Source organism: Somniosus microcephalus, chromosome 3, assembly GCF_052327205.1.
Source record: "Somniosus microcephalus isolate GS21.2 chromosome 3, FLI_Smic_1.0, whole genome shotgun sequence".
Classification (NCBI taxonomy): Eukaryota; Metazoa; Chordata; class Chondrichthyes; order Squaliformes; family Somniosidae; genus Somniosus; species Somniosus microcephalus.
Genome location: NC_140989.1, coordinates 147,455,802 through 147,475,106, shown reverse-complemented (window position 1 = coordinate 147,475,106; position 19,305 = coordinate 147,455,802). Strand labels below are relative to the sequence as shown.

At 45.7% G+C, this 19,305-nt stretch overlaps 2 protein-coding genes across 4 annotated transcripts in view; both read left to right on the top strand.

The window, feature by feature from the left end:
• The window catches only part of mcm8 (minichromosome maintenance 8 homologous recombination repair factor), a 43,129-nt gene extending 27,426 nt beyond the window's left edge, over positions 1-15,703 (top strand). The window contains exons 12-18 of one of the 2 annotated variants that reach the window (XM_085981719.1): positions 1,245-1,382; positions 3,429-3,624; positions 4,222-4,441; positions 5,838-6,047; positions 7,541-7,617; positions 13,197-13,386; positions 13,954-15,703. In XM_085981719.1, coding sequence (XP_085837845.1) covers positions 1,245-1,382; positions 3,429-3,624; positions 4,222-4,441; positions 5,838-6,047; positions 7,541-7,617; positions 13,197-13,386; positions 13,954-14,046 — 1,124 coding nt within the window. In that variant the 3' untranslated portion in view covers positions 14,047-15,703. The remainder of the gene's footprint in view (positions 1-1,244; positions 1,383-3,428; positions 3,625-4,221; positions 4,442-5,837; positions 6,048-7,540; positions 7,618-13,196; positions 13,387-13,953) is intronic. The other variant, XM_085981720.1, reaches the window with a different exon arrangement.
• Positions 15,704-17,337: 1,634 nt separating this feature from the next.
• crls1 (cardiolipin synthase 1) overlaps positions 17,338-19,305 on the top strand; it is a 79,135-nt gene continuing 77,167 nt past the window's right edge. The window contains exon 1 of one of the 2 annotated variants that reach the window (XM_085981725.1): positions 17,338-18,187. In XM_085981725.1, the coding sequence (XP_085837851.1) occupies positions 17,741-18,187 (447 nt within the window). In that variant the 5' untranslated portion in view covers positions 17,338-17,740. The remainder of the gene's footprint in view (positions 18,188-19,305) is intronic. The other variant, XM_085981724.1, reaches the window with a different exon arrangement.

Sequence of the window (19,305 nt, the reverse complement as noted above, 5' to 3'; positions counted from 1 at the left end):
GCAGTGGGTCTGCGGGGGTCAGAAGGGTGCAAAAGTGCGCTGTGGAGGTAGGTAAGTGATGGGTGCAAGTGTGGAGAGGTAAGTATGTGAGGTGAGTGAAAAGTTATCGAAAATGTTTACTTATCTTTGTTTCTTCCTGCAGGCTTCAACAGTTGGGGATGCGGAGACTCTCGCATCTCACTGGCAGAGATGACAGATGGCTGCTGCATTCTCCGATGCAACAGCCATCCAATTTCTGCTCACAAAAGAGGTTTGATGAGTCTTGAATACAAGAACTCATCAAACAACATAGAATGTCCGTGTTTGACAGCTTCACAGAGCTGTCAAACGATGACAATTCATCTGTCAAAATTTTTTGACAGCTGAAACATCATACGCTGACGCTCTCTGTAACTGGCTTCCCCTTAATTGGCCTGCTAAGCTCGCTGGGCGAGCTTAACAAGGTCAATCAAGGGAAAATAGCATGGGTTGGCCACAAGTCGATGGAGGCGGGACTAAAACCCGACAAGCAGCAGTCCTGCCTCCAACGCGCCCCCATTGGCAAAATCACCCCCTATGTCTCTGCATTGTTGGCCTTGCCTATGATACAAAACACAATTATGCCATTTGATGCTTTATAAGAATTGCATCCTCCGCTACTTTAAAAGAAGCAGAGGAAGAAATTTCATATGAATGTGCTAAATGCTCACATGTTAATATCTCAGTAATTTCAAGGCCTTTGTTTTTGTACAAGAAAAATGCTCAATTCTGCTTGGTGAAAGGTAACTATATTTTCAAGAAAAAGTATAAATGGACTAAGTTGTGATTTATTTGCCACTCTTGTGAATTACCTCATTAAAAAAATAGAGGATTGTTGGCAACACTGAAATATAAATCTGTATTACACAGAATTCCTTATACCATAAACTCATTTTGTAACACCTTCCATTTTAGGCAGACACTTCCTGTGGAATAAAATTTGTCATTGAAATAACTATAGACGGGGATTTTATTTGAATTATTGTGTAGTTCATTTAGTTGAGAATATTACTCAAAGGAGAGATAATGTACTATAAAATATTAAAAATATAACCAGTGCTCGGATTTAATATTTGATTCCCAAAAGTCATCAAGTGCATGTTTGATGTTTTGGTTCTACTTATTGTTGTCTTCAAAACTGTGGTGCTAATTATGCACTTTGCAGATAAGTGTATTTAGCTATATTTTATGCTTAAATGCCCATTTGCAATTTTATTCTTAGGCAGTGTGTAATATTGCCCCACGGGGAGTATATGTCTGTGGTAACACCACCACTACTTCTGGACTTACTGTAACTTTATCAAGAGACAGCGGATCAGGAGATTTTGCATTGGAAGCAGGGGCTCTTGTACTTGGTGATCAAGGTAATTAACAAATTGGATATATGGTGATGACTGAATGCATAGCTAATTATGCAGTCATGAACTACAAAGTACATGTGTATTGTGAGTATTTCTGACTACGGTACTTGGCTAGGTGCTTAGGAAATTAATTGTAAAATCGATTCAGTCTGACCAGTTGCTCTGTGGGAGGCTTGTGGGGGAATTGGGGGGGGTGGGTGGTGAAGGTAACATTACATTCTCAAAAAAAATAGCTCTGGTATGTTCACAGCTGTAGTAAAGATATTTGCATTTGTAATTAGAGTTTTTCGGTACATGCTGAAAGATTGGGATTTGATTTGAACACGTCATCTGTTAATTTCAAACTATATTGAAAGGTACTAGTTAGGCTTGCCCTTGTTTCCCTTATTGCAGGTTCTCATTATTAAATCACTCAAGTTAGCCATTGGTGCTATATGTTCTGAAACCTATTTTCTACAAGCTACACACCCTTCCATCATTGCATTCATTCTTATTCCTCAACTATTTTTCCCTTTTTTTTAATCTAAGCCATTTTATATTCCAGTCTTTGTTCCTGTTTGATCACTTTTTTCATTGAAACTTTTCAAATATATGAAAATATAAATGAAGTGGATCCTATATTTTGTGGAATTTAGCTTGTGACTAAATATTTTCTATTTCATCAATGATATTTTTGATTGTAATTGGCTAAGGGATATGAGGAAGAGAGTGGTGGTGAACAGCCGTTTTTTCTGACTGGAGAGAAGTGTGCAGTGGAGTCCCCCAGGGGTCAAAATTAGGACCATTGCTTTTCATGTGACCTGGACTTGGGTATAGGCAGTCCAATTTCAAAGTTTGCAGATGATACAAAACTTGGCAATGCAGTAAATAATGAGCAGGATAATAGCAGACTTCAGGAGGACATAGACAGATTGGTGAAATGGGCAGACACGAGGCAGATGCAGTTTAATATGGATAAGTGTGAAGTGATGCACATTAAGAGGAACAATATGGAGAGGCAGTATAATCTAAATGGTACTATTTTGAGGGGGGGGTGCAAGAACAGAGGGACCAAGGAGTGCATATTCACAAATTTTTGAAGGTGGCAGGGCAAGTTAATGAGGCAGTTAAGAAAGCAGATGGGATACTTGGCTTTGTAAGTAGGGGCATTGAATACAAAAACAAGGAAGTCATGCAAAAGCTTTACAAATCACTAGTTAGACCGCAACCTGCGTATAATTCTGGGCTTTAGAAAGGATATCAAGGCCTTGGAGAGGGTACAGAGGATTACCATGATGATACCAGGGATGAGGGACTTCAGTTATGTGGAAAGATTGGAGAAGCTGAGATTGTTTTCCTTAGAGAAAGGTTAAGGGGAGACCTAATAGAGGCATTCAAAATTATGAGGGGTTTTGATAGAGCAAGTAGGGAGAAACTTTCCTCTGGCAAGTGGGCTGATAACCAGAGGTCATAGATTTAAAATAATTGGCAAAGGAACTAGAGGGGAAATTAGGAAAAACATTTTCAGAGGGTTGTTAAGATCTGGAACGCTCTGCCTGAAAGGGTGGTGGAATCAGATTCCACAGGAGCTTTCAAAAGGTAATTGGATATTTATTTGAAGAGGACTAATTTGCAGGGTCATGGGAAAAAGCTCGGTGTGGGACTAAATTGGACAGCTCTTTCAAAGAGCCGGCACAAGCCTGACAGGCCGAATGGCCCCCTTCTGTGCTGTAAGATTCTATATCAGTTCACCATCTATGTATAGGAGTGAGGACTTGGCTCTTCTAGACCTGAAAGATTGGGTGCTTTTTGCTAGGTAATACCTCTCAGCTTGACCATCAGGATCTGTGTTTAATTGTCTCTCAAATTGTAATTGTGTGCTTTCAGTATATACTTTAGGAATTTGAATATGTGCTTTTTTTTCACCTTATCCCAAAGCAATTGCAGCAATGTTACTTCAGGGTTATGGCTTTGCCAGAAACCACTAGAATTACTTATTTTAGGGAAAATTGCAATTTCTGTTAAAGTTATGAAAATGTACTTTGCTGAATTGTCTCCTATCTATTTCAGGCATTTGCTGCATTGATGAATTTGATAAAATGGGAAACCAGCACCAAGCCTTACTGGAAGCCATGGAGCAACAGAGTATCAGTCTAGCCAAAGCTGGAATTGTTTGCAGTTTGCCTGCCAGAACTTCAATTCTTGCTGCTGCTAATCCGGCTGGAGGCCACTACAGTAAAGCTAAAACAGTCTCTGAGAACTTAAAGTAGGTTGTGCTTGTATAATTAACACTTTTAATTATTTTCTGCATTGACAATTCGGGTAATATGAAAAGACAGAAACTCTCAGTTTAGTGGTAGGGTGGTTGTCCTCCCAAAACTCCATTATAGAATAGTAGGACATGTATTTCTCCTTATGATTTGTCTCACAGTGAATTTCTTGTATCAGCTGTACTGTCAGAGGGAGACAGCGGCTGGAGTTTGAAGGAAAAAGCAGTGTTAAATTTTATGGAAGTAACCCAAGATCAGTCTTTGTAACTGGCCAATGGGAGTTACGTTTGGGGTGTTAAAGGCTGAAAGTAAATTTAAAAGTGGAATAAAAAGCCAATAGACTATCAGTTTAACATAAAATTCTCAACTCTCTCTGAAGCCATTCATCATAGGTTTTAATTTGCTTGCAAAGCACATCCATTGGAAATTATTTTTCTTCGAGCATAGAGGAATATTAAGCAATGTATTGCTGACCAGTAGGAATTGTATGTTGTGCTATTTCTACAGGATGAAATGAATATAGAAATACCTTAACAACAAATAGTACTATTCATGTGTGAGGTAACTTTCATTATTTATGTTTAATGTTTTAGAATGGGCAGTGCCCTACTTTCAAGATTCGATTTGGTATTTATTTTGCTTGATACTCCAAACGAAGATCATGACAACCTTCTTTCAGAACATGTCATGGCCTTGCATGCTGGGAAGAAAGCAGTCTTGAGCAGTGCCACAGTTTCACGTCAAAGCACACAAGATACTAATACTTCAGTACTTGAAATTGCTTCAGATAGACCCTTAGCCGAAAGATTAAAGGTACAGAAGTGTGCAGTAATTGTGAAAGTGAAACCAGAAATGATTTGTATGACTGTATAATTACTGTAGTGTATTTTATAATACGCTTATAGTCATGTATAAGACAGCACCTTGACAGTGACTGAGATTAAAGTATTAAACTCCCACCGCCCAGTTGTCCAAAACAGAAGTCAGATCTCTTGGCCATCACAATTCACCATTGTGTGTTGTGCCTAGGACATCCTGAACACCAAAACACTTCAAAACAGAAATAAATACAGTAAAAACTTTAAGATGTGGGAGAGAAAGGAATAAAAACTTACATTTAAACAGCACTTTATCATGTCTGTCAGAAATGTCTCGCAGTGCTTCACCTACAATGAAATACTTTTGAAATGAAATGACTTGAGTGCAGGGAAATGCAGCAGTCATTTGGCACACAAGATCCCACAAATAACAATGAGATTAATGACCTGTCATGAACACTGGGAAAACTTCAGGACATCTGGATAACTTTGGGATGTCCTGAGGTTGTGAAAGGCACTATATAAATGCAAGTTTGTTCATTTGTTCTTTGAATAATGCCATGGGATATTAGTAACCATGTGAACGAATGAGGCCAGGAGACGGGGTTTTAGTTTAATGTCTAATTTGAAGGGCAACATCTCTGCCAAAGCAGCTGTATCTTGGGGCTAAATTATTATGTCCTCAATTGCTTGGGGAGTGGGACATGAACTTATATACTCCTAATTTGGAGGCAAATCTCTTTATCAACTAAGCAAAACTGACATGATGTGGAGAAGCTGGAAAAGCAAAGAATGTATTGGGGACACTAATAATGCAAAATTTAGAACTGAGAATTAGCTGGGGAACTGGATGTTACAGTGGGGTGAAAAGATGGGGTGAAGCGAGTCCTTAGTGGGTGTGGAACTACAGCACAAAATTATCCACAGTGAGAACAGTGTCACTCAAGGGTGGATGGTATGGAAAATGGAAAAATCCTATTGGTGCTTTAAGTGATGCTTTTCTAAGATTGAGGTTAAGGTGGATCGATTAATCTCTGTATTTGGCTGTGATTTACTTGATCTGGAGTGCCTGCTGCTGTCATTAAGTGCTGAAAGTGCGAAAATGTTCCACTCCCAATTCTGACAAGAAATGGGAAACCGCACGGATATAGTAAATTAGAGATGCAGGCAATCGACTACTGGCACATAAAACTTGCATCTGATTTAAATTATCAGTGTGGTTTTAAGGCACTACTAGACTCCAGATTAGTAGAATTTTGATCTTGAAACAAGTGTCTAAAAGTTCTGATATTTTAATACATTACCTTTTTCTATGATTGGCTACAAACAGAAATCTAATAGTTTGTGTTCTCCACTGTAGCATTCTGATCCAAAGTATTTGTGTTTAAAAGGCTTCCCCTGGAGAAAACTTTGATCCTATTCCTCATCAGTTACTAAGAAAATATGTAGGATACGCACGTCATTATGTTTGTCCAAAGTTATCCATTGAAGCAGCTCAAGTACTTCAAGAGTTTTATCTAGAGTTGAGGAGACAGAATCAAGGTCCAGATAACACTCCAATTACCACAAGACAGCTGGAGTCTCTTATAAGGCTCACAGAGGTAAATATGGATGTATTGTTCAAAGTACTTTGGGGCAATTGGTGAAACAGAATTTAAACCTGACATGTGAACGTGCCTAAAAAGTATGTTGGAATCGCTCCATGTTACTTGTTTTTCCATTTTGTTCTAAAAACAGTACACGCAAGAAGCTGTGATGCACTTGAGTAAATTCAGATATTCTGCATTTCTGACAGGAAGGGTTGCTCAAAGGGAGCGCAGATTGGAGAATCAGTGCTACAGTATTGTAACTTTAGCTCTTTTTGAGTGAGATTTCCAGCTGGGAGTGTGTGAGTGCTGAATTTATCCTACTAAATCCAATAATCTTACAGCATTCTTGGGTCACACTCGGGGTCTAATATAGCAGACAACAAGGTAACTCTTTTGGGGAGGAGAATAAATGATCTCAGTGGCCCAGTTTGTGGTAACCCCACAAACAACATTCTGTGGCTTTTGTGCCAAGTGATCTGTTCCTTGGGGCTCTATCAATCTTGCTCTTGATCTGGGCACTAAAGGTATAGAAGAACAGCTGAAACAGACTTGCTCCTTTTCTGTGGTGTAACACTTGACCACTAGTTGGCGTTTTCACCTGCAGAAGGTCAGAGTTCAGCAACTTGCCATCCTCAGGCTAAACCTGATGGCGTTCAGCCTTGGCATCATGTTTAACCTCGAACTGACCTTCATATCCCACACTCAACCATCACTAAGACCACCCATTTCCACCCCCGCAACACTGCCTGCCACCATTCCTATCTCATCCCCAGTCCTGCTGAAACAGTCACTTATGCCATAGTTCCTCCTGACTCTTTCTCCAAAGCTCTCCTTTTTGGCCTCCAGAGTTCCTAACTCTCAAACTCCAACTCTCCCAGAACGTCACTGTCCTTGCTGAGGTTCCCCATCCATTGCCCATTGATTTGAAAAATTGTGATCCTCATTTAAAACTTCCCTCTAAGGGTTTGCTCCATCCAACTTTTGTAACCTTCTCTAGCTCTATATCCCAGGCTGCATCTTTCACTCTTGATTCTGGCCGACTGTGAGTTCCTCCTCTCCACCCCCAGCTCCCTTCTCACTCTGCTGCACCATCAGTAATGGAAGTCTTCAGCTATCACGATCCAATTCTCTGAATTTTTTTCTAAAACATCATTTCTAGCCACCTTCAAAGGCCTCATTAAAACTACCTCTTCAATTCCTCCTTTTGATCATCTCCTCTAAATCTTCTCCCAGTAACTGAATCCTCTCCCATTGTGAAGCACATTGTGATATTTTGCTAGATTATAACAGCATTGTGCAAGTTGGGTATTAATTGGCACTAAATTGCATCCTCCTTTGAAATGTTTGGGAGCAGACTGATTTCCCCGCATCCCCTCCCTCCCCCAATCAGTATCTCTAGTTCAAATGTTGCTGTACCATGTTTCAATCCATGGTAACTAGTGTTCTGTTCAATTCAGTGCCTATTAATGTTGGAGATAAAAAGTCTACTTTCTGTGTTTTGAAAGGCAAGAGCAAGATTAGAACTCAGAGAAAATGCAACAAAAAGTGACGCAGAAGATGTGGTGGACATCATGAAACATAGGTAGAGCCTTTTCTTTAATATTATCTTTATTTAATCTTTACAGAACAAGTAGAGGCAAACAAAAAGCATAAAGGTACAAAATATGCAAAGCTACAACATGGAGCAAATTGTACACAATGAACACAGGCTAATGTAACTGTTGACTGTGAACATAGTTAGGAGGAAGAAGTTAATTGATATCTCTAATCTCTCCAGGATGTGCAGGGAGCTGACACATTTTAATGACGTACACAACATTTGGAGGGTAATGGGTACAATTAATAATCTTTATTTGATTATTACTAGGCAATTTTTTTTTGTAGCCATTGCAAAAAAATATATACTTTCATCTGCTCAAGGATCTTTTCCCCATTTTTAAGATTGCAAAAGCTCATTGGAGCCATAAAAATCCAAACAAAGTAAGGAGATTTACTCCTTTTATGAAGTAAAAGACAAAGGCCTAGAAATTCAGTAGTTTGCGCCAGCCACTAGTGCCTTAGGAGGAGAAGTGGGGTGCTAAGCGGCTAGCGCACGGGCGCAGCACGGTCTGCGCCTCTCGCGAACTTCAGTTAAGATTTAGCGGCGGCGCAAAACCTTTGTGCGCGCTCAGCTGCGCACGCAGATCCTGACGTCATTTCATGGTGCAACGCCCTTTGTGCGCCCCAAACCGGAAATTCAGTGGCGCCGGCCTATTGTGCGCCTGGCGCCCCTAGCGACTGGTAGAGGGGAACGGTTCCCAGTTGCTGCGGGGGGCGCTAATTAAAGGGGACTCCTCCTGCAGTATAAATGGCAGCCATTTTGCACCACTCCTTCTTTGTGAGAGACGGATCTTTGGAGAGAGACAAAGGTAGAGAGCTTTCTGGTTTGGCTCAACACTCGCACAGGTACTTGTGGCTTCAGGCCACAGCTTTGCACTTGTCTTTAACTTCAGAGTCATAGCATTGATTGGAAACATATAATGGGGGCTGCAATGGGTGGAAACGTTGGGCTTCTCCATTGCATTCAAAGGGCTCGGAGACGCCGTGAGAGAGTGCCAGTCATGGCCAGACGGAGAAGGGGCAACAGGCGTCGGCAAAGGAGGCCTTACCCACCCAGGGTATACCGCCAGCAGTTCTCATATCTGAACATGTCTGAGGAGCAGTGTGTTCGGAGGCTGCGATTCAGAAGGGCGGTGGTCACTGAGATCTGCCACCTGCTTCGCGGAGATCTGCAGCCACAGCTGAGGAGCAAGACGTCTCTGTCGGTGGCAGTGAAGGTGCCGGTGGCTCTCAACTTCTATGCCACCGGCTCCTTCCAATCCGCGACTGGGGACATTTCCAACATCTCCCAGTTTGCGGTACATTGCTGCATCCGCCAGGTGACCAATGCCCTTTTCAGAAGGAGACGTCAGTTCATCTCCTTCCCCATGACCGTTGACAAGCAGCAACAGCGTGCAATGGGCTTTGCAGCATTAGCGGGCTTCCCCATGGTGCAGGGCGCCATTGACTGCACGCATGTGGCTTTGCGGGCACCTCTAGAGAATGCCGAGGATTACCGCAACCGGAAGGGCTACCATTCGCTCAACGTGCAGTTGGTGTGTGACCACAGGCAGCTCATCCTAGCTGTCAATGCCCGCTTTCCAGGCAGCAGCCACGATGCCTTCATCCTGCGCCAGACTTCTGTGGCAGACATGTTCAAGGCCCAGCCTCACCCACGAGGATGGCTTCTCGGGGACAAAGGCTATCCTTTGTGCACCTGGCTGATGACCCCGCTCCGTGCGCCCAGCACCCCTGCTAAAGAGGGATACAATGAGAGCCATCAAGGAAACAGGAACATCATTGAGCAAACAATCGGCGTGCTGAAGCAACGGTTCCGCTGTCTGGATCGTTCAGGGGGAGCCCTACAGTACTCGCCTGAGCGAGTCTCCCATTTCGTTGTCGTGTGCTGCATGCTGCACAACCTGGCTATCCGCAGGACTCAGCCACTGCCAGCAGACATTGGAGGACCACCGGAGGAGGAGGAGGACCAGCACAGGAGGGAGGCAGAAAGTGCAAGGGCCGCCCGTCGGTGGCTTATTGCAAGTCGGTTCTAGGCCCCCTCTCAGGGAATGGCTTGTGCCAATGGCAGAAGATGAATGTAGCCGCTCCACAAGCCCTCAGCCGAGCAGGGCAACCAGGACTTCCAAAAGACAGCATGGACAGTGCGACTTAAGAATTTTTTTTACTATGATACCTCTGTGCCCTTCCCACATGACAAACTAATGGAGAGAAACCCCCCCCCCAAAAAACACAAATACACCAGTCTCGGCCTTTACAAGTAAAACAAATACACCAGTCTCTGCTTTTAAATATGAAACAAATACACCAGTCTCGGCTTTTATAAGTAAAACAAAACATTTGGCCACCCCTTCTACTTTTTCCCCTGCGAGGGTGATCCGTTTCGCTTCCGTGACTGGCCCCTACCCGCCCTGCAGCTCCTCCTCAATGGGACCCCAGTGGCTGCAGCAAGGCTGGGGGAAGGCTGCTGAGGGTCAGATGGTGAGACGGCAGATGCCCTTGGGGGTCGGCCTGGACCAGCTCTGGGCCTGGAGGGGGCCGGCTGCTGACTGCTCCAACTCTGCTTGGGCGGCAGCAGTCTGTCCAACAGCTGGTGGCAGCTGCAATGGAGGAGTGACAGTGTTGGCTGCAGGAATGCTGCCAACCTGACAGATCACAGGCACTCCCTGGTCGGCTGAGACATTGGCACGCGTACGGGCCAGCACTACAGCATGCGCAGCAATCTGCTGAGGCACAGACTGCTGGGCTGCTGCGGCACAGCGAGTGCCCCAGCGATGCCTGGCCGATCCAGCGAGTGTGGCAGCAGTTAGTGCCCGTGTGGCCCTGGTCTGTGTCTGCATGACAGCAGCCAGTGAATGCACGGCACGACTGAGCACTTGGCTAGAAGCCGCCTGTGAAGCAGCGAAGTCCTGCTGACTCCTAGCCTGTGCTGCCGCGATGTCCTGCAGACTCCTGGCCTGTGCTGCACTGAATTGTTGCAGACTCCTGGCCTGTGCTGCCCCGAATTCCTGCACACTCCTTGCCAGTGACTATGGAGTCAGGCATCCTTGCCACTGCAGCCATGAGCTCAGTGTGCCTGCGCTCAGCCTGGGCGCCCATTTCCGCTAGGAGCCGCACCTCCTCTGCGCTCACCGTAGCAGGACTGGAGGCCGCACTCACCCTCCGGGGAGAAGGCCGCCGAGCTTCCCCACCCCTCCCGCGTTGCTGCAGCCCGCTGGTCCCCGGAGCTTCACTATCCTCCGACCCTTCCCCCCTGCTCCCCTCCAGGGAAGACGTGTCACCATCATGGCCATGGGCTGCCTCGGCTGAGGGTGTCCCTGATGGGCTGGCTTCCTCTAAGTTGCGCCGGGTGCAAAAGTTATCGAACGCCATGCTGTAGCGCCCCAAACGTGGCTATACTGAATTTCTAGGCCAAAGGTCTGTAATTTCCAATAGGAGGCTTCCTGCGTGCGAATGCCTCCTATAGGAAAAAAATCTACGCACTCACCTGAGGGCTCCCGAGGTGCGGACACTTCCGATCCTGGGCCTCTCCACAGTCGAAATGCGCAGGGCCCACGTATCCCAGGGGCGTCCCTGGGATCACATGGGCAGGCGAGCCAATGAAAGAAGGGAATCTCCCTTCATACTTTTGACAGATAGACCTATCAAAAGTATGAATGGGGATCACTCCAAAAAGGCACTAAAACATTAAATAATTTTCTTTAAATCACGTTTTTAAAATGAGTTAAAATTACATTAAATTAAATATATTTAACAAAAATTACATTTTTTGAAAAAAATAATTGAAGTTTTTTACGGGGCTAAAAATGAACTTACCTTTTTAAAAAGTATTTTAACATTATAAATGAGAATTTTTTAAAAACTTTTTTAAACTCTTATTATGCTGATAAAAGCAGGCCTTGCGCCTGCTTTTACCAGGCGTAAGATTTCTAACGGTTTTCAGTGGGCGGAGGTTCTGCAGAAAGCGGAACTCTCCATCCGTAGAGGCCCTTCTCCAGTGTAGGCAGAGGATCTGTTCTTGACAGATCGGAAATGCTGGTTTTCAGCGCGTGCGCTTCGCATGCCTGAAACCGGCATTTCCGATGTCCCTACGGGTGTTTACACACTCATAAGAATCGGAAAATACGGGCCAGACGCAGTCTTCCTATTTTAGGGCCAACAAAGCCTTTGCTGGCGTAATGGGATCTGACAGGAAATTGTATATTTGGAGGTATGGTGAAAACCAACCTAAAATTAATACTGAATTTGGAGAAACAGAATCCCTATCCAAAAGGTGGCTAGGAACTTCAGGCCAATTTGAAAAAACCCATCTGAGTTAGTAATAGGATTATCTGAATTATAGGGATAAAATTGGTAAGTTGATGGAGCGGTATGAATGGTAGCACACATCATGAGTTAAGATCCTGGACTGTTCCCACCAGGTGAGAAGGCAAGATTGTAAATGGGTAGGAGTCAGCACTTCTGTTGCACCACTATCCATGAGCTACTAAGACACTTGACGTTGCTTAGGATTTTCCAGCTATATCTTTTATCAATAATGTAATAAAATAAAATTCTTGACTATCCACTTCCACTAACTCATTTCTGGTCGCGTCTATTTCTGCATTGCTTGTTTCCACAATTCTTTTGTCATGCTAATATATTTTTCTATTGATTTTGCTCACTTCTGAGCCTTCCATGCTTGGTCTTCAAGGTATGTAATAATGTTGCTTACTTACTTAACGTCTTCTGGGTCCATCTCTAGTCCAGGTAACACTATGGGCATCAGTCTGAGGCTTTAAATGTCTTCTGGTAATCTTTATTTCTTTTTTTTTAAATGTAGTACAGGAAACTTTGTGATATCCGGCACCGACGGGACCGAGCTGTTGCCGTTAGATCAAAACCGCCGGACATGTTGAAACATACGAAGATTTTCAGCTCCGTGTGAATCAACAAACCCTGTTGCTAACAGCTTCAAAACAGTCGGCTGCAGCTTAAAAGCGTCTCTAGCTGAAGCTATTGCTTAGCTACAGACCTTGCAGAGCCTGACTGGGGAAAAAAATGCAACGAGAAGTAAAAATACTTATAGGAAACGGCTCCTGAATTTTGCCGGTAGATAGAGCTTTCCGGACTTTTAACCTCCGGATAAACCAAAGTTTCCTGTACAAGGAAACTCTTTTTTATCCAGCACCGACGGGACCGGTGTGGTGCTGGTTGATCAAAAAGCCCGGATTACAGAGAGGTATACTTACCAAGGTACGAGAGCCCTGTACACGGCCACAACTGCAGGAGCCCCGGTTACATGGCACTTGTGCAGGAGTCCCGGTTACACGGCCACAGATCCAGGAGTCCCTGTTGCACGGCCACAGGTGCAGGAACCCCGTTTACACGGCCACTAATATATAGTAAAACCTACCTGAACCTACTCCTGAATTTTGCCGGTTAAGAAAGAGTTCCGGATATTTAGATGCCGGTGTGTAACCAGGTGAAAGTAATCTCTTTATTTCCCCTTCTTTCTCTGTCTCTTTTACTCTTAATTTAGCTTCAATAAATCACCTTTATAAAACATATATACTGTTTTAACAGCTTATTAGATACTTTCTCTGATGAGTTTGGAAGATTGGATTTTCAACGCTCACAGCATGGTTCTGGTATGAGCAAACGATCCCAGGCAAAAAGATTTGTGGCTGCTCTGAACAGGATAGCAGAACAGACTTATAAAACTGTTTTTGAATTTCAACAACTCAAGCAATTAGCAAGAGAAATACAGATACAGGTAAATACACCTCCTTTGTCATTTAAAAGTACTTTGTTGGTTGTGAAGTGATTTCGGACTTTCTGAAATTGTGAAAGGCGTTATAAATGCAAGATTGTTCTGTTTCTTTTCTCCTTTTGTTTCTTTCGATCTTTCTTTTCTTTACTTCTTTATTTCTCTTGTCCTCCCCCCCAATCTCTCTCTCCATGCCATACATGCCTCCCACATTCTTCAGTCTTACTCTGGGTTCCTGTGCATCCCCCTGCCCTCTTACCCCACCTTTTGATGGCAGAGCTTTCAGTCACTTTGGTCCGACTTAGAAACTTCCTCCCTAAATCCATTTACCCCTCTACTTCTCTGTCCTTTTTAAAAAAACCTCTTCCAACCCCATCTTTTCCACCTAACCTTCAGTCACCTCTCAATATCTCTCCCTTGGCTGTGCATCGTTTCCTCTTACTATTTCTCTGTGGAGCGCCATGGGATGCCTTGTGTGGTAAAGATGCTTTGTAAAAGCAAGTTGTTGTTGCACTGCATAGTACTACAGATAACGATTAAAACACAATTTTATTTTTGTCTTAAATTATGCAGGTATCTGACTTTGAGGGATTTATCCACTCTTTGAATGTTCAGGGCTACTTGTTAAAAAAGGGATCAAGACTTTATCAGCTCCAGACCATGTAACCGCAGACCGATCAAACATTCTACAGCAAGTGCCTTTGTAGAATTGTTCTAACCCCTCAAAGGAAAACAAAGGCAAGGAGAGCTAAAATGACATCCACTTTAGGTGATATGATTATTATGTCATAAATCTTTCAAGCTACAAATCAGCAAAATAGTATGGGTGACAATAGAAATATTTATTTACTTATAACACTAGGTCGGAGCAAAATCCTAATTTTAGCTTTTTTTAAAGAAAAAAACAACCCATTCTGACAAGTTACTACATACATTCAAAATTGCTGAATTTCATAATGTTTGGAAAGTGTTGGTAGGAATAGAATTGTTCATTCTGATTATTTCCCCTATCCCCACAAATATCAGTTACTGTTCAGTAAGGAAATTGAGTTCGGGTAGGATGTTGGTACTCGCTATGTCACGGAAAAGTAGGCTTGAATCTACTTCCTGTGTACTCCACAGGACTAGTTCTGTTATTAGCTATATTTCTGAACAAAGTAGGGAAAAGGGTTTGGAAACTTCAAAAGGGAGAGAAGAGTTGCACAGTACTGCTCCTGCATACTTTAGCAGCATTGGCAGAGCTCGGTGAAAGTAAATTGTTCACCATCTCACCTGGTGTGGTGCATGCCACTTGGGTGAGTAATAAAGAATAAAAAGCAAGTTAATCTCCCATGGCATTGCGCAGGGGAAGTCGAGACTATGTGTAGACCTCGGGTAAAGTGGGGTTAACCGGACCAGGGCGTGCAAACAATTTAGTTGCCATTTTAAAATTGTATAATTCCGCCCTTATTTTATATTTTCCATTTACAAATTCTTATATTAAATTTATAATGGAAACTTCCTATGTGAACTCGTCACACTGTAATTGCACTCTGCCAGTAGTGGCACTGCAGCACCTACACTGGTGGAAAGATGTAATTATATGTGTGACAAGTTTACATCGGCAGTTTCCAAATGTCGACTTAAGAATTTACAGTGGGAAAAAGTTGACTCAAGTGTGTGCAGATGAAAGATTTTTAATAATCATAGATGTGGGGACAAGAAACCTGTTCGGACTTTATTAATGCATCTTTGCTGTCACTTGTCTGAAATTCAAGCAATAAGATCTTGATTGCCAGGGTGCCTATTACTCAACTGAGTTTCATCTGTGCTCAGCCACAAAATAGGAGTACAGTGGGGAAGTGTGGGGTTTCTGTGGAGTTAAGGCATTAGTGTGGAGAAAGTTCTGCCCAGACCTTCTCTAGAAATGTGCAGTGAAAAGGAAGAGAAAAATTTTCAAACAAGAATCTTTTCCCATTTAAAAACATTGCTGGAAATATTAAATGGGTCATAATACATTTTCTCACTTTTGTGGGTATTTACACCATTAAGTAATTCTGTTTCCTCAATTCTGTGTAGAAATTTTATTTCAAATATTAGAGTATTATCATTTATACAAAAATAGCTTTTAGTTGATTAAGAAAATACTATGTTCTGTGGTTCTGTAATTCTACATTATAATCTACAAAGTATGGAAAGGAGTTTCTGTCCATCTTATAGAAGATATATTTTGAAAAATGCAATGAACAAATGCTATTAAAATTATATTTTGTTTAACATTGACAGAATAAATGGAACGTCCATACCTTTTTATAGTTTGGACTGATACCTTTGTTGAGACTTCTATGTTCTTAATTCATTTTTATTTTGTCACGGTCTATGAATTTTCCCAGAGAATATCACCCAAATTTTGAATTGAGTATGGAAATGAAGGAGCACTGAAGAGTTTGGTACTCAAGTAGCCCTTCTATATGTGTGACCCAGAGTAATTGTGCAATATATAGTTCACTGAGAACATGCGAGATGTTCTGCCACACGGTCTGCCAGGCCAGTGCATACAAGTTAAAAATCTTAGATTTATTCACCGGTTAAGTAACACACAAGTCAAATGAGCAAGATACTGAAACAGCACAAACTTGAAAACAAAATTAGTTTCTGTCTGCAAGTTTCTGGCTTAAATCCAATTTTCGAATTGGGTTCATCCTAAACATCTGACATAACACAAAATAAAATGCAGAATGCTCCCTATGTTGCCACTGCATTTTTTCAGCTGTGGGGAGTTAGGGGGGATATAGAAAAAGTTAACCCAGAATAATACATAACATTTAATTGCAGGAATAGAACTGAAGGACACAGGTTTAAACTAATAAAGGTAATTTTAGTTATAAAAATAAAAAATGCTGGAAATACTCAGCAGGTCAGGCAGCATCTGTGGAGAGAGAAACATCTCTCTCTCCACAGATGCTGTCTGACCTGAGTATTTGTAGCATTTTCTGTTTATTTCAGATTATTATCTGCAATATTTTCCTTTTGTAAAGGTAATTTTAGGCCAGATAGCAGGAAATCCTTCACAGAATGATCAACATGTGCAAATGGCCTACAGATAGAGCAATGGAGGCAAAAAAACCTTGGAATCATTTAAGAAAGTAGATGCTACGATGGAACATAGGAACAGGAGTAGGCCATTCAGCCCCTTGAGCCTGTTCCCCTATTCAATTAGATCATGGCTGTTCTGTGATCTAACTCCATATACCTGCCTTTGGCCCATATCCGTTAATACCTTTTGGTTAACAAAAATCTATCGCTCTCGGATTTAAAATGAACAATTGATGTAGCATCAATTGCTGTTTGCGGAAGAGTTCCAAACTTCTACCACCCTTTCTGTGTAGAAGTGTTTCCTAATTTCACTCCAGAAAGGTCTGGCTCTAATATTTAGACTATACCCCCTTAGTCCCAGAATCGCCAACCAGTGGAAATATGGAGTGGGTTTTTAGCATTTCTCTGGATTAATTCTCATTGATGCGCCTCAATAACTTCAAGGCTCAAAGTTAACTGGATAAAACAAGGCTTTTATTAGCAAAGAAAGATGCCTGTGTCTTTACCTAGCGTTCTGCTCCAAGACAAGCCTGGGCTTGTCTTAAGTAGGGCCAGGTATGGGCGGAGCCAACACACCCAATGGGGAGAAAGGGGGCGGTGCACTATATACAATACAAGGGAAAACACCGGAGCAGGCAATACAATATATGTAGTTAGAGTCTGATGAATAACATATTTCATCACACTCATTGTAATATTTCAAATTGTCTGGGTAAGCCACCAAGTACCCTTTTGATCAATGAAAATCCAATTGGTATATTTCCCACTGAATATGCTGTCACAATAGTGATCAGTATATATAACTGCCTACACAATGGATGGGATCCTCCCAGAGACGTAACTGGCTTAAATCCAATTTTCAAAGTGAGGGAGAGAGCGATTGAGGGAGTGGAGCTTGGGTAGATTCAGTGTGAGCGGGCCTTCCTCAGCTGTCCTGATCTGGCGAATTCTTCAGCAGGACAGTTGTTAGCAATCCAATTGAGAGAGGAGGGCACCAGCGAGCGACCGGCTCTGCGAGCATTTACGGCTGGGGCAGACGCCTTTAAGAAGAGATATTTAGTCGGCCGAAAGTGTGTGGCGGCCTGCGCCTTTAAGCGGGTGCTAGTTCAGGTTTGGCCCGGCCGAGCCGGGCCTCTTCCCTCCAGCCCAGGACACGGTTACAAAATGGTCACTGGTCAGGGGTGCCGAGAGAGGCGGGCAGAAGGCGGCGGCGGCTGCCGGTACTCGCACTGAGCGTGAGGCGCTTGCCGCGGCCGGGTCCCTGCCCCACTCTCGGGCCCTCAGCATGTTCCTGTGTCGAAGCCGCTGGGCGATTAGCAGCGTCGGGCGGGCAGTGACCCGACCGCTGCAAGGGAGCGCCGGCAACGGCCAGGCGGACGCGGGGCCTCGGCCGAGAACAGGCCCGAGCGGGACCCCACCCTCGCCTCACAGGTGGGGCTGCCGTCGACGGCTGGGCTCTGTCCTGCTCCCCGGTGCCGGCGGCCTGGCTCTGTCCCTGCCCAGGGCCGGTTGGAGACGTCTGCGGCCCGGCTGGAGCCCCTGGTGTTGTCCCGGCCTCCGGCAGCAGGTGGATCCAGGCCCCGGGTCCGCCGGCGGCACTCGCGGTTACGGAGCCGGGAAACCGGCCGCGAAAAGGGAACCCGCCGAGCCCTGCACCTACCGGGGGGACGGAGATGAGGGGAAGGAGAGGGCCGCCGGCAAGAGCAGGGCAACCGCCCGGTCTCCGGAGCTGGTAAGGGCAAAGGGTGGGCCGGGGCCGCGCGTTACACCGCCTCACTCACTCACTCGGCGACACCCATGGGATCTGCCCAAACTCCACTCAATGACAGGGCCTGACTCGGCATCTGAGCTCTTCCAGCAATTAACTCTCCAGCTCAGCGGCACACATGGAATCTGCCCAAGCTCCACTCTTTCTGAATTACATTACCTGACTTCGCACCTGAGCTATTCCAACAAAACAATCATGTCCTCTCACTCTGTCGCTCGCGCCCCGTCGCCCGCCCTCCGTGCCCCCCCGTCCCCCGTCCTCCGTGCCCCCCCCGTCGCCCGCCCTCCGTGCCCCCCCCCGTCGCCCGACCTCCGTGCCCCCCCCCGTCGCCCGACCTCCGTGCCCCCCCCCGTCGCCCGACCTCCGTGCCCCCCCCCCGTCGCCCGCCCTCCGTGCCCCCCCCGTCGCCCGCCCTCCGCGTTGCCCGCCCGCGTCGCCCGCCCTCCGCGCCCCCCCCGTCGCCCGCCCTCCGCGCCCCCACCGTCGCCTGCCCTCCGCGCCCCCCCCCCGTCGCCCGCCCTCCGCGCCGCGCCCGTCGCCCGCCCTCCGCGCCGTCGCCCGCCCTCCGCGCACCCCCCCGTCGCCCGCCGTCGCCTGCCCCTGTCACGCCTCGGCGCCCCCCGTCACCCGCGCCCGCCCTCGGCGTTGCGCGTCGCCCGCCCTCCCGTCGCCTGCCCTCCGCGCCCCCCCGTCGCCCTCCCTCCGCGCCCCCCCCGTCGCCCTCCCTCCGCGCCCCCCCCGTCGCCCTCCCTCCGCGCCCCCCCCCGTCGCCCTCCCTCCGCGCCCCCCCCGTCGCCCTCCCTCCGCGCCCCCCGTCGCCCTCCCTCCGCACCCCCCGTCGCCCTCCCTCCGCGCCCCCGTCGCCCACCCGCCGCCCCCCCCCCCCGGTCGCCCGCCCCCCCCGTCGCCCGCCCCCCCCCCCCCCCGTCGCCTGCCCTCCTTTGCCCTCGCCCGCCCGCCCTCGCTTGCCCTCCGTCGCCAGCTTTCCCCGCCCTCCGTCGCCAGCTTTCCCCGCCCTCCGTCGCCAGCTTTCCCCGCCCTCCGTCACCCACCGCCCTCCGCCGCCCGCTCGCCCTCCGCCG